This window comes from Lathyrus oleraceus, chromosome 3 (genome assembly GCF_024323335.1).
Source record: "Lathyrus oleraceus cultivar Zhongwan6 chromosome 3, CAAS_Psat_ZW6_1.0, whole genome shotgun sequence".
In the NCBI taxonomy this organism is placed as follows: Eukaryota; Viridiplantae; Streptophyta; class Magnoliopsida; order Fabales; family Fabaceae; genus Lathyrus; species Lathyrus oleraceus.
The window spans coordinates 9,472,478-9,486,947 of NC_066581.1; the positions used below are offsets into that span (position 1 = coordinate 9,472,478).

The following is a 14,470-nucleotide window of genomic DNA, read 5'->3' on the forward strand; positions in this document are numbered from 1 at the left end:
GACGGACCTTTCCATAATGGTATGCCTTTACCTTTTCCTTGTACAACTTATTCGAATGGTAAGCATCATTCCTTAATTCCTCCAATTCATGGAGTTGCCCTTTTCTTCTTTCTCCAGCTAGAGTGGAGTCGAAATTCAAGAACTTAAGAGCCCATAATGCTCTATGTTCCATTTCCACTGGAAGATGACAAGTCTTCCCATACACCATTTGAAACGGAGTTAGCCCAATAGGTGCTTTGTAGGCGGTACGATACGCCCACAAAGCTTCATCCAGTTTTAAGGACCAATCTTTTCTTGAATTCGAGACTGTTTTCTCAAGAATCCGCTTGACTTCCCGGTTCGAAACCTCCGTTTGACCATTCGCTTGTGGGTGGTAGGGAGTAGTCACCTTGTGCTTTACACCATAATGTTGCAAAACTTTTTCTAGAGGTGTATAGCAAAAGTGTGAGCCTCCATCACTTATCAACACCCTAGGCACACAAAAACGTGAAAAATATATTTTTCTTTAAAAATTTAATCACTGTTTTGGCATTGGCCTTGGGTGAGGCAATTGCTTCTACCCACTTCGAAACATAGTCAACGGCCACTAGTATGTACTCATTTGAGAAAGAAGAGGGGAATGGGCCAACGAAATCAATACCCCAACAATCAAAAACTTCCACTTCTAGCATGTTGGTTAGAGGCATTTCATCCCGTTTTCCTATTCCTCCACTCCGTTGGCATGTATCACAACTCTTCGCATGTTCATGCGCATCTTTGAATAAAGATGGCCAATAAAAGCCTGATTGGAGCACTTTAGTGGCTGTTCTCAAACCACTATAGTGACCTCCATACGGAGAGTTGTGACAGTACCAAAGAATGTCTCTTGACTCCTTAATTGTTACACGCCTTCTCAAAATATTGTTTGCTCCTACTTTAAACAGATAAGGATCATCCCAAACATAATATTTTGCATCTGCCAAGAATTTCCTTCTTTGATTGCAAGTGAGGTCTTCCGGTGTTTAATCGGTTGCTTTGTAGTTAGCAAAATCAGCAAACCATGGCCTCACTTGAATCGCATACAGTTTTTCATCTGGAAATTCTTCTCTCACCTCTTCTTCTTTGTTTGTAATGTCTACATTGACCAACCGAGACAAATAACCCGCCACCAAGTTTTCGGAACCTTTTTTATCCCGAATTTCCAAATCAAACTCTTGTAATAAGAGAATCCAACGAATAAGTCTTTGTTTGGAATCCGGCTTGGTTAGCAAATATTTTATCGCCGAGTGGTCAGTGTAGATTACAACTTTTGAGCCAATCAAATAAGCTCTAAATTTTTCCAATGCATACACTATGGCTAGTAATTCTTTTTCAGTTGTTGCGTAATTGACTTGTGCTTCATTCAAAACTTTACTAGCATAGTGGATAGCATGAAAAACTTTATCCCTTTTTTGACCTAACACCGCACCAACCGCATAATCGCTAGCGTCACACATGAGTTCAAAATTAAGTTTCCAATTTGGTGCTATGATTATGGGTGCGGTGACCAACTTTTCTTTCAGATCAAGGAAAGCTTTGAGACATGATTCATCAAAAAGAAAAGGCGTACCTTTGTTGAGCAAGTTGCTCAATGGCTTTGCTATCTTTGAAAAATCTTGTATGAATCTCCGGTAGAAACCGACATGTCCTAGAAAGCTCCTTATCCCTTTTATGTTAGTTGGAGGTGGTAGTTTCTCGATAACTTCCACCTTGGCTTTTCCAACCTCTAGACCTTCGGAAGAAATCTTGTGACCAAGCACAACACCTTCGGTGACCATAAAGTTGCATTTCTCCCAGTTGAGCACTAAGTTGGTCTCCACGCATCTCCCCAAAACCACATCAAGGTGTTTTAAGCACAGATCAAAAGATGATCCGTAAACAGAGAAATCATCCATGAACACCTCAATGCATTCTTCTATTAAGTCCGAGAATATAGCTTGCATACACCGTTGAAATGTAGTCGGTGCATTACATAACCCAAAAGGCATTCTTCGGTAAGCAAAGATGCCAAAAGGACATGTAAAAGCTGTCTTCTCATGATCTGCCGGATTTACCGAAATTTGGTTATACCCCGAATATCCGTCCAAGAAACAATATAAATTTTTGCCGGCTAACCTCTCTAACATTTGGTCCATGAAAGGTAGTGGGAAATGATATTTCCTTGTAGCTTGGTTCAACCTTCTATAGTCGATACACATCCTCCACCGGTCACCGTTCTCGTCGGAATCAACTCATTTTTATCATTTTTGATAACCGTCATGCCACCTTTCTTGGGAACTACTTGTACCGGACTCACCCATGCACTATCGGATATAGGATAAATCATCCCGGCTTCCAAGAGTTTGACGACTTCTTTCTGGACTACCTCTTTCATCGATGGATTTAGACGCCTTTGAGGTTGCGCAACGGGTTTGAAATTTTCCTCCATCATGATCTTATGCATACAATAGGCCGGACTAATACCCTTCAAGTCGGATAACACCCACCCTATTGCACCTTCGTTCTTTTTCAATACTTGAATCAACTTGTCTTCCTCTTGTGTGGACAATGTGTTGCTTATAATCACTGGTTTAGTACATTCGTCACCAAGGAACACATACTTCAAGTGTGAAGGAAGTATTTTCAACTCTAATTTTTGCTCTTCCGTTTTCTTCGTCGCATCCAAGTCTTCCTTTATTTCTTCTTGATAAGTAAGCTCACCACAAGATTCTAACTCATGCAACATTGCTTCAATCTCTTTTTCCTCATTGCCGGTCAACACATTGTATGCTCCGATAAGGGATCTTTCTAGAGGATTAGAAATATGAACTTGGTTCGTGACCTCCACTACCTCCTCTTCAATTGCATCGATTCGGAAAGAATCATGCTTGTCGTTTGGGTGCTTCATAGCTTCAAAAAGATTAAAGGTCACCTCTTCGTCTTGCACTTTCACCTTCATTAGTCCATCATCTATGTCAATCATCATCCGACTGTTTTCATAAAAGGTCTTCCAAGAATTAAAGGAACCTCACGATCCTCATCCATGTCTACTATCACAAAATCTACCGGGAACAAAAATTTGTCCACCTTTACTAATATGTCTTGAGCAACTCCATATGGTGAAGTAGTAGACTTATCAGCTAGTTGTAAAGTCATCCTTGTAGATTTGATCTCAATATTTCCCAATCTTTTGACAATGGATAGGGGAATTAAATTGATACTAGATCCCAAGTCAATCAAGCCATTACCCATGTAGGTGTCTCCAATGGTTACCGGTAGAACGACTCGGCCCGAATCGGATTCCTTTCTTGGGAGAGTCTTTTGAATGATGGCACTACAACGTGCATCGAGCAAGATTGTCTCGTCTTCCACATGTCTTCTTTTCTTTGTGAGAATATCCTTCATGAAATTTTCATACCGCGACATTTGCTCTAATGCATCGGCAAATGGAATATTGATTTGAAGTTGTTTGAATATGTCCATAAACCGTGCATAGTGTCTAGCATTATCCTTCTTTGATGGTGCGTGCGGATATGGTAAATGTTGAACTGGAATGACCTTCACTCCTTTGTCTCCTTTTTTCTTCTTTCTTGGTTCAATTTCCTTATTCATTTCCGCTTCACACTGTTGTTCCTCCATCAATTGCTGGATCTGCTGTTTTCGCGGCGCGAAGGGAGATCACGGCGCGAACTGAGCAGTTTCTGCCATTTTTTCCTTTCCATAAGCCACATCCTCATTTTCCAGTACAACATCCATATCATTCTCTCCTGTAATTTCCTCACTTTTTTTACTTGTCAACTCTCTACCTCTTCTAGTAAAAATTGCTTTACAATGCTCCTTTGGATTAGTTTGAGTGTTAGCGGAGAAAGAAGATCCTGCAGTTTGTTCCGACAGTTGTTTCGCAAGTTGACCTATTTGATTTTCCAAATTCTTGATTGCTGCCTCGTTGCTCTTCTGATTTGCCATGGAGGCTTGCATGAATTGTTGGAGAGTGTCTTCTAGCTTTGAATTTCCTCCTTGCGATTGTTGTCCTTGAGAATTTGGGTGTTGATAAGGACTTTGCTGTTGAAAATTTTGGTTGTTGAACCTTGATGGTTGATAACCTTGATTGTTCCTTTGATAGCCTTGATTTTGATTGTTCACATAGCTTACTTCTTCTAGTGGAGGGCAAAAACCAGTAGGATGATCTCCTTGACATAATTCGCAACATGCTACTTGATGTCGAACTTGCGACCCTTGAATTTCCTTCATTTGCTGTGGAAGTTTTAGCCATTTGTTGAGTAAGCAACTCCACTTGTTGAGAGAGTATCTTGTTTTGAGCAATAATGGCATCATTGGTATTTAACTCAAGAACTCCCGGTTTCCATTGTGAAGGGCTACGGTCATGTTGACTTTGACAATCATTAAGTGCCATCCGATCAATAATGACTTTAGCTTCTTCAGCATTCTTTGACATAAGAGAACCACCCGCGGTAGCATCCAAAAGTGTTCTGTGAGTTGATTGGAGCCCATTTAGAAAAATATGGATTTGAGTGAGCTCATCAAAACCATGCCCCTTGCATTTTCTCAACATTGACTTGAATCTTTCCCAAGCCTCATTTAGAGACTCGTTGCTTCCTTGAGTGAATACCGCAATTTCCGTTTTGGCTTCCATGAATCGGGATTGAGGGAAATATCTTTCTAAGAACGTTTCTTCTAACAAATTCCAATCCGTCATCACTCTCGATGCTTGATCAAGGTACCACTCCTTTGCCTTTCCCACTAAGGAGTATGGGAACATCCTTTTGAATAATGCCTCTTCACCCGTTTCATCAATTCCCGTTGAACCCGTAATCTCATAGAATTTGATGAGATGGGTATACGGATCTTCATGGTCCATTCTGGTGAATGGATTTGCATAGAGAAGTTGGAGGATTCCGGTCTTCATCTCCGTATTTCTTCCTCCACGGGAAAATTGAGCATTTCTTCTTGGACTATTAGCGGACATTTCGGTACGATTGTCATCCGCCATGTTTCCGTCACAAGCCTCTACAACCACTTCTTCAATTTGAACAAGTGCGGAAGTAGATGCTTCTTCTCTCCGATTCCTCTCTTCAGCTAGTTTCCTTCTTCTTCGTGTTTTGTTATTGAGCTTCCGAAGTGTTCTTTCAATTTCGGGATCGAATTGAAATTGCTCCTCGGTAGCTTTTCCCCGCATGCACTAGAATCTACAAAACTAACACACCAAGTGAAACAAAAGAGGGATAGTAATACAAGTAACAAAACTTAAAACAATGAATTATTGCAATGCTTGTAATATCGAACACCAATCCCCGGCAACGGCGCCAATTTGTTGAAAAGTATATCTTCGGCAAATATTTTTATATCGTATCCACAGAGATTGATTGATATTGCCGCCGTTCTATAATCCGATTTGTTATAAGTTTAGAAAGTGACAAAGTTGTTTTGGTTGGAAATTTATCTTGTGAGTAAATGTCACTAAAAACAGTAAAATGGTTTTAATCAAATGTAAAAGCTTGGCAAGATTGGAGTTCACTATTTCAAATGCTTATGATAACTATATAGATTTAAGATTATTGATGATGTTCAAGTATCCTCTCAAAGTCATTTATGTCTAAATGATATTGTGATAATCACTATATTGATCCTTAGACGATCTCTCCACCTAACTATCAATATAGAAATCTTTAATGTTTAATACCAAAGAAGACTAATGAATAAATCTATCTCTACAACTTATTCACTACTTGAAAATCTGTTTTATGTCAAGACTCAAATAATCTCTTTCAACAACTACTCAAATATGGTTTTCAACTTAGGGCAAAAACAGTATTCAATACATCAACAATCTTTTTCATATATATAAATCAAATGGAATACATAAACAAATGAGAATAGCTACTACCTCCAATCTTGACAAAAGGAGTTTAGCTCCTCATCATCATTGTTACAAAGCAGAATGTTAAAGGAAGAAAACTCTGTTTTCTCTCTTACAAAAATATCTCAATGTATCAATGTGTGAATAATGAATGAATAATCTGAATAATGTGTTTTTCTCTCTTAAAAGAGTTGACATTTCCTTAATTGATCATTTTCATGCAAAGCAGAAAAGCTATTCCAAGACAGACACCAAAGTGGTAAGACAACTTTTTCTAAAAGACAGCACTTTTGGCCCTTAATCAGCTTGCTGGATTCGCAGCCTTCGCGGCGCGAACTGAAGCTTATCCAGCTTCCTTGTTTTGCAAGCTTCATCCAAGATGTGGTGTTGCATTCCAAAAGCTCTTTCATCTAAAAGTTCTACAAAACTAACAAATCTGTGAAATAACTATTCAAAACCAAATAAATTAAATCTAATTGCATTTATACAAATTAATAAGAATAAAAGTGTGTAATTACATCAAAGTTTGGTAAAAGGGACCAATAAAATGATATAAAAAGTAGTACTAATTGGTCCCTAACAGGCATAGGGGGAATTCTACCGAGGATTATTAGGTTTTCAAAGCCAGGGTACAAGAACTTATGGATCAGAAGGCTCTGACTTTCACCAAAGGAGGGCCCAATGTCAAGATTAAGGAGGGTGAGTCCAGTCATTGATGAAGAATTCTCAGACTTGAGGTTGCATCTGTAGAAGAATAATGAGGCCAATCACACCATCAATTATGTTCTTTTTCAATCTTTTCATTTGTAATATTTTCTTGTTTGTCAATGTATTGTTCAATTGTGAAATTGTTTGTTTTCGAATAATAATCATAATGAAATAAACGTGCATGTTTTGATTAAGTCCATTCATGTTCACTCATATTTTATTTATCAGTATTAAATTGTTGCTCAAGCAAAATGAAAAGGGAATGATGCAATTAAAGTGCGCAAGATCGTTACCTGTATGCTTTTGAATAAAACAATGCTGATGATGTAAGGCATGGTTCAATCCTTAAACACCAAAGATATAAGGAAGTTAATCCCTAGTGAACCCTTTTGTGCCTTGAAGTAGGAGTATCCTTTCTTTACATATAAAACCCTCGTGTTTAACCAGGAGTAGGGTAGTCTTCAGTTAGTTTGAACTTGCGTTCAAGATTCAGAAGGAAAGTATCCCATCAAATGATCAATTGTATCATATCCCTCTTAAGAGGATAGAATCACAAATTTAGAATGGTTATCCCTTACCAACAAAAGGAGTGAGATAGTCACAAACCTTGCAACAAATCAAACAAGAAAAATGTCACAGGATTTGCTCTGATACAAAAAATGAGAATTAAAAGAAAAAGAAAGCCCGTTAAGTCAAGAGCGTGAAAACAAGATTGACTTAGGCATAAGTTAGGGCATCCCGGTGGACTGCAACCTAAAGGATCGGTCCAGGAAAAATAAGGGAAAGTAAAATAAACGACAAAAGAGGATCAATAACCAAAATCCTCAACAAGAGAAAATCTTTGTGACTGCATACAAAAGTAAAAGGGGAGTGACTGTCACTCCAAACTCTCATTGGTTTCCTAAACCATCATTACTGATATTCAAAATCCTTTTAGGAAAGATGAATGCTTGTTTTAAGTTAACTGAATGTAGGACCGGAGAACATCGTAGAGAACAGGTGGGTTATAATAGGTTTTGAGCCTTACATCCTTTATTTCTAAAACTGTAAACCAGACCATGTTAAAACCCTCAAAATACCTAATTGAAGCAGGGTTTATTTCGAAGGAATACTATGTTAAGATCGCGTCAAGATGACTCCTAAAGATTTACTCGTCCTTTGTATTGATAATGATATGAAATTCTAATCAATGATTCGTTCACTATATGTCATTATCTTAGTGAACACACCCGAGTTTTAAAACATGCATGAGGATGACATTACAATTATCATTTTCAAAATGATCATTTTTACATGCGAATAGCCACTCGACATTAGGAAAGCTTACACAATAGGAAGATTGAACAACTCTTCTGATATCCCTCATCTCAGATCTCTTCAAGAGTTAGTCAATCTGGGGAAACCACATCAAGATTCTAAAAATCTCTCTAAATCAGTAGGATATGGGTAAAGTCACTTCAAGGCTCGTATTGGAGCAGGCCACCTCAAAAGCACGAGAAGTCAGTCATTTCCAAGATGGTGAATCAAGATAATACATTTTTAAGATGCTAGGGGCAAGCCAGTTTAAGATCCTCCGACGACGAGACTACTCCATACCTTGAGACTGGGATAATATGCAGATACTCAGCGGACTGAGGCGGAGGAAGGCTACAAATATACGAGCTCTCGTTATGTTTCAGATCAATTTCAGAGGTGTGACAACAACTTTTGAGCTTGAAGTAGGTGACTAAGAATCATGTATGCATGACCCTTTTTCCTAGCCCAAAATTCCCACCGCCCTCTATATAAGCATCTAGTTTAACCATTGCATAAATCGTCTCCATGTATAAATCATTTCATTTCACTCATGCATATCACTCATATAGCATAACATGAAACCTTGCAAACGGAAAAGAAAAAAAACAATTATTGACTCACCCAAAGCCTAATCTTTACTTGGCAAACCACAAAACTCTCATTCTCAATGGGATTTTTTTTGGATATTTTTGTATTTAAGCCTCTTCTACCTTGAATACCGAAAGAGTTGTTGCAATTCGTGCATTCAGGTCCAAGATAATTAAATAGGGGAAGATGTCTTACCCCAAAATTTGCCCTACTTTTTTTCTTTTCATATGACTTATGACTTAAGATTCATCTATATTCATTCATGCTTCATTCATGTGCATCCTTCATTCATGATTAACACTTTCTAACAAGCATCATAAATTCAAGGTCTGTGGCTAATGAAAATAAGGGTTTTCGGCCTAAAGATTATGGTTTTCCTCATCATAGGGGTTGAAACCCTAATTGCTTGTTTCTTTGGGACCTTGACTTTTGATGTCTATATCATGACATTCATCTTGGCATCCCAATCCAAATTCTTCTCTTTGCTTCTATGAGATCTTGCGTTTGACTTTTTTGTGCATTGACTTGACTTATGAACCCTAATTGTGGGCCCATTATCCCAGGGGTAGCTTGTGAAGCTATGTGTTGTGTTTGAAACCCTAATCAGGGATAGTTGGTGCATGAGTGCCATGTTGGTTGAATTTTATATTGGGGATTCACCAAAACCCTATTTGCTAGGAGCTTGAGGTCTTGGAGGTGGTATCTTGGCTTTTTGGTCAACCAGATAACCAAAGTCAACTCATCCTTTCTACATTCCCTAAACGCTAAGACCAATCATCCCCGCATTCATCCATTTCCTACAAAAGAAAATCAAATCAATATGTCATTTGTCATGTGCATTTCAAATGTGTCATTTTCAAGCATGAATACATATATGAACCAATTCCAAATTCACATACATTTCTATAATTTTAAACCTAACATATTCATTCATTACAAATTCATTCATTTATTACAAATTCATTACACCTAATCATTTAAAATTCATTATAAATTCATTCATTACCAATTGCTTTTACACTTCATTACAAATCCATTACCAAATGGTTTGTTCATTACAAATTCATGCTATTACACTTCATCATTTCAAATTCATTACAAATTCATTACCAAATGGTTCATTCATTACAAATTCATTCTATCACACTTCATCATTTCAAGTTTTTAACTTGATCAAAACTAGTTCAATAATCCAAAATCCAAAGCATAAAATATTATCTAACTTATGTTCCTAAAAACAGTAACATTCAACCACATATCCTCATAACCAAATGCTTCTAAGCAACCCTTACTCAATTGGTCCTCACTTGTATGAAGCCAATTCCATAAGCAAACAAGCATATTTGTGAACTAACCTGCAATCTTAACTTCAAACTATACAAATTACAATCCAAGCTCATGACATAAAATCACTTACAACCATAATTCTAAACTATATTCGAAAGAATCTAACCCTAAGTTCCTTTGATTCATCATTCTTTTAGATCCTTTCACTTAATTGCATGACTAAACATTTCTTCATGAGCATGTAAACCTGGATTTCTCTAAGCCATCACCATGAGCTTTCATAAGCCTCTATGTCAAGCATCCTTGAGTCATGACCATTGAACAAGCATACATGTTATAGCCCTGCAATTCAATACACCATTTCAGAAGCTTTATGCTTCTATAAGATGTATTCTTCTGTGATTACCCTGTACAAAATTGTTTATCAAAATACACGTTTTGTCATCATAAAAAAGGGGGAGATTGTTAGAACAAGATTTGGTTTTACATCTATACCTTGATTTTTGATGATAACATTGTTGTATTTGTGTGAGAATAGTTTTGGTACCCTAATGGTTTGTTATTGTGTAGATTTAACAACCAGTTCTGGTTCTGATCATATGATGTGTAACATCATCAATTTTTGAATTTTACATTCCAAATCCGCTTCTGCGCTGCAGATAGAAGTTCTGAAAGACGTCAATATTACTACTGCAATGTTCTTTCTGCTTCTGTGTTATTTCACCCATCAGAAGTTTCCGAGGAGGCTCTATATTGTTGTTACAATGTTCTCTCAATTTTTGCTTCTGGACGTGGCTCTGATCAACAAACTTCTAAAGAAGAATGACAAGCTTATGAAGTTATGTTATGTAGCTGAAGATTCTGAAGATCACAAGACAAGCGATTGAAGTTATTAAGGTTCTGACTGAGGATTTCGAAGACTCTGAAGATTCTGAAAAAAATGAAGAACTCAAGCCATACTACTGACATTGTCAAGGTTCTGACCCAAGATTTTGAAGTTTCTGTATCCAACTCTCTAATTCTTCACTTCATGCTTCAATAATCTTTTATCAGAAGACAATGAATATGAAGATAAGATCAAATGAGAACGTGATCAAACAGTACATAGTACAAATCGAACAACCTTTCCACTACCTGATTTCATGGGCAAGGACTGTACTATTCATCACACCTGTCATTGAATATGTTGGCGAAATGACAGTTCGTGGTATCATTCCTTTCTCATCCAACAGTGGACACTCGCTCAAGGAGCTTTCCCCATTTTCCCCTCCAACGGTCACATGCTTACACTATATAAATATGCATTTGAGACTTGAAAAAAATGTTGATCTACACAAGTATTTTGACAAGCTATTTTTCTTTGTGAAAAACTATCATCTTTTGTATACAGTGTTCTTTAAGTATTTATTATTCATTTGTGTAAAATCTGCTTTTGTAGAAGCATCTTGTAACACATAAATTTTTATTCAAATTATTTATTTGATTCTTTAAGAAGGTTATCCTTGATAGACAAAGAAAGTTGTTCTTTGTGAGTCCTTGAGGAGACTAAGATTTAGTTGTATCCTTGAGAAGACAAAGAAAGTTATTCTTTGTGTTTATTGTAATCTGTTGATTATAGTGGATTAAGTCCTTGTGTATAAGGCAAATCACTTTGGTAGGTGGACTGAATTAACTTTGAGTTTCAAGCGAACTAGGATAAAAATCATTATGTTTTTATCTCTTCATTGTTAAACTTGTTATGGACGTTTTTGTATTACAAAAATCTTTTGCTCGTAAAACCCAATTAAAACCTCCAATTTCTTATGTTTTTCACACCTTAAAAAAAATAGATTAACCAGAAAATTAGTAGAGCACAAGAATTCACACCTTCAAAAAAAAAAAATAGATTAACCAGAAAATTAGTAGAGCATAAGAATGGGAGAGCAAGAGGTTTCTTGACAAAGAAGTAACTATGCTACTTTTTAACTACACTCCCAAATCCTAACCATACATCCATGACAACTTTAAGAAAAAGTAAAATAGACATATTACAACTTCGAAGTCCTTTAGAAAAGTCTGAAATTCTAACAGTTACTAGATTATGTTAGAGTCAGATAGAAATCTTCTTTGTGACCCCAATCCTCATAAGAGCAATATAAGCCACAATTCTATAACCTATTAGCATTATGAGTAGAGGCAACAAAGCCATGAGCTGCCCTTGCAAATGTAAATCTCCCATTTGCTTTATCAACGGAAACTCTGAAATCAAACACTTCCCATTAGGACACGGGTAGGTTTCATTAATGTCATACTGAGATCCTAAAAACAGCTTGTATATGTAGTAATTGATGGAAATGTACTTAATCCATGCTATAAAAGTTGGAACATGTCGAACATAGAATCCAACAGCCAGCACAAAACTAAGCAAGATGATTGACCCAAGTGTGATTGCGGATTTTGTATCCATAATAATAGCACCAATGGCAAGGCCTAGTCCTTGTGAAACTAAAACATCGAGTAAGAGGGTAAACAAAGTGTATAAGAAATTGAGCACATTAAGTTTCAACCCTGTCATAAAATATATTATGAAAAGGTATATGGTTAGAAGGATAAGCTCCACCGGAAGGTCAACTATGATCCGTGATATGAAGTATGATGAAAGCCTATACATTCCAGAAGATCTTTCTTTCTCTAACATAGTTGCCTCTTGAGGGAAAGTGAAAATTGCTTTGTAGAATGGCAACACAGCCCAGAAGCTATTAATGAAAAAGAGAAGACCAATCTACATCCACACAAAAATTGGATTATGCTTATTACCTAACAGTTAAGTTATTCATGAACTGAAAATACTTATTACCTGATCCTGCAGTTGTGAGATATTAGACCTATACCAAAGTAGTCCTGTTATAAGGGCAATCACAATGACCTTACAGATTCTTAAGGCAGAGAATGGTTCATGTTTTCTCTCTTTTAGGTCTCTTTTTAGGAGAACAGTGAATTGCTGCCACCAAGTGGTAGACCATTTCCCAAAGCCACTGTCTTCAATTCTACTCTGGCTTTCATCGTCGTTGTTGTCGGGATTTTCATCAAGTATTATCGGTTTCCATTTGGCATCAAAGCAGTTCTTGTGAGCAGAAACCAATTTCTGCTTATTTAAGGCATGATCCTCATTCGATTGATCACTGTAAACTCCTGCAATAGTAAACAAAAATGAGCCTTAATTTTTGTAATTAACGATAACAAATAGAGCAAAGAGAAACATACCATTTGCAAGATCTAGAAGGAAGTCAGAAGGGTTCATAGCGATTGCGGGTTCATATCCAACGCCAGAGAAATATTCCATAGCTTCAGAACCCTTTCCATAATACAAAGGAATTCCTTCTGATAAAAGCAATACAGTATGAAACATATGATATATCCTACTTGAAGGTTGATGTATTGTCATCACAACAGTTCTTCCACCGATCGCAAGCTCCCATAAATTTGACACAATTTTCTGAGCTGTTGTTGAGTCTAACCCGGAAGTAGGTTCGTCTAAAAACAACAAACTTGGATTAATAAGCATCTCTTGTCCAATACTAACCCTTTTTCTCTCCCCACCAGAAACACCTCTCAACATTGGTTTTCCAATTATGCTATCTTTGCATTTTGTTAAACCGAGTAGAGAAAGAACGGATTTGGCATGCTCAATTTTCTCTTGTTTTGTGAAACTATTAGGTAATCTTAGAAGAGAAGTAAACACTAAAGTTTCTGTAACTGTCAAGTGAGCATAGAGAATATCCTCTTGTGTAACAAATCCAATGCTCTTTTTCATTGAATTTGAAAAGAGTTTTCCATTGTAAGTTATGGTTCCAGAAAGTTTCCCTCCAAGTCTTCCTCCTAATGCTGTTAGCAGAGTTGTCTTGCCGCTTCCAGATGGACCTAAAATGGCAAGAATCTCACCTGGTTGAACCATGCCTGTCACTCCACTCAGTATTATTTTCTGTTCTTTCTTTGTGGCCTTTGCTTTGTATACAACATCATGAAACTATGCATGGTGATTAATAAAACTCTGTCAGTACTTATCATAATTTTCTATGTAATGTTTGTAGAAAATATACTAAAATCATATGAAATAGACATATTATTAGAATTAAGATGTGGTGAAAAAAGGGATTAAAGGTTATAACTCACAAAACCTTCAAAGTTACTGGAGTATTTCCCTTGTGGAAGATCTTAGATGCTTCCTTCTGCACAGTAGTCTCAGCCTCAATGTCTCGCATCTTTTGCTCCATACTAATTGTTCTTCTTCACATACAAAGTTGAGATAAAAACAATTGATTCATCATAAATTTATAAAGGACATGATTGTGCTAAGAAGCACTCACTCTGAAGCACGAGTACTCCATTTTAGATAAAATACGGATACCTTAGTTTTTTTAAACAATTGCTCCATACTAATGTTTTGTTGTTATTTAAACAATATAACACATTTGTTATTTTTATAGTTGTATTTAAAAAAATTATATTAACGTACCCGTATCTTAGTTTTTTTTTAAACTGTCGTACTCCGTACCAGTACCCGTACCGGATACTGGATACGTACCCGTACCTATACAACGCTGACACGATACAAGATATAAATTCAACAAGACATTCATAATAATTTTGAAAAATAAATAAATTGAATAATAATCTTGATTATATGTAAAAATATCAATAATCATATATAAATAAATCTATTTATATATATATTAA

At 36.6% G+C, this 14,470-nt stretch overlaps 1 protein-coding gene across 1 annotated transcript; it reads right to left on the minus strand.

Moving 5' to 3' along the window:
* Positions 1–11,632: 11,632 nt before the first annotated feature.
* LOC127132097 (ABC transporter G family member 9) lies at positions 11,633–14,087 on the minus strand. Its single transcript, XM_051060971.1, has 4 exons — positions 13,912–14,087; positions 12,998–13,760; positions 12,591–12,925; positions 11,633–12,515 (listed from the first exon to the last, which is right to left on the minus strand). The coding sequence occupies exons 1-4, from the start codon at positions 14,005–14,007 to the stop codon at positions 11,844–11,846; spliced, it is 1,866 nt and encodes a 621-aa protein (XP_050916928.1). The 5' UTR covers positions 14,008–14,087; the 3' UTR covers positions 11,633–11,843.
* Between the last annotated feature and the right edge of the window lie 383 nt (positions 14,088–14,470).

Bases quoted from the DNA above. Each gene is read 5' to 3' on its own strand.
- LOC127132097 (XM_051060971.1), bottom strand. From the start codon at position 14,007: ATGGAGCAAAAGATGCGAGACATTGAGGCTGAGACTACTGTGCAGAAG. The intron at 12,926-12,997 runs GTATGTTTCTCT...TTACTATTGCAG, and splicing joins CCTTCTAGATCTTGCAAATG to GAGTTTACAGTGATCAATCG. The intron at 12,516-12,590 runs GTAATAAGTATT...GTGTGGATGTAG, and splicing joins TCTCACAACTGCAGGATCAG to ATTGGTCTTCTCTTTTTCAT.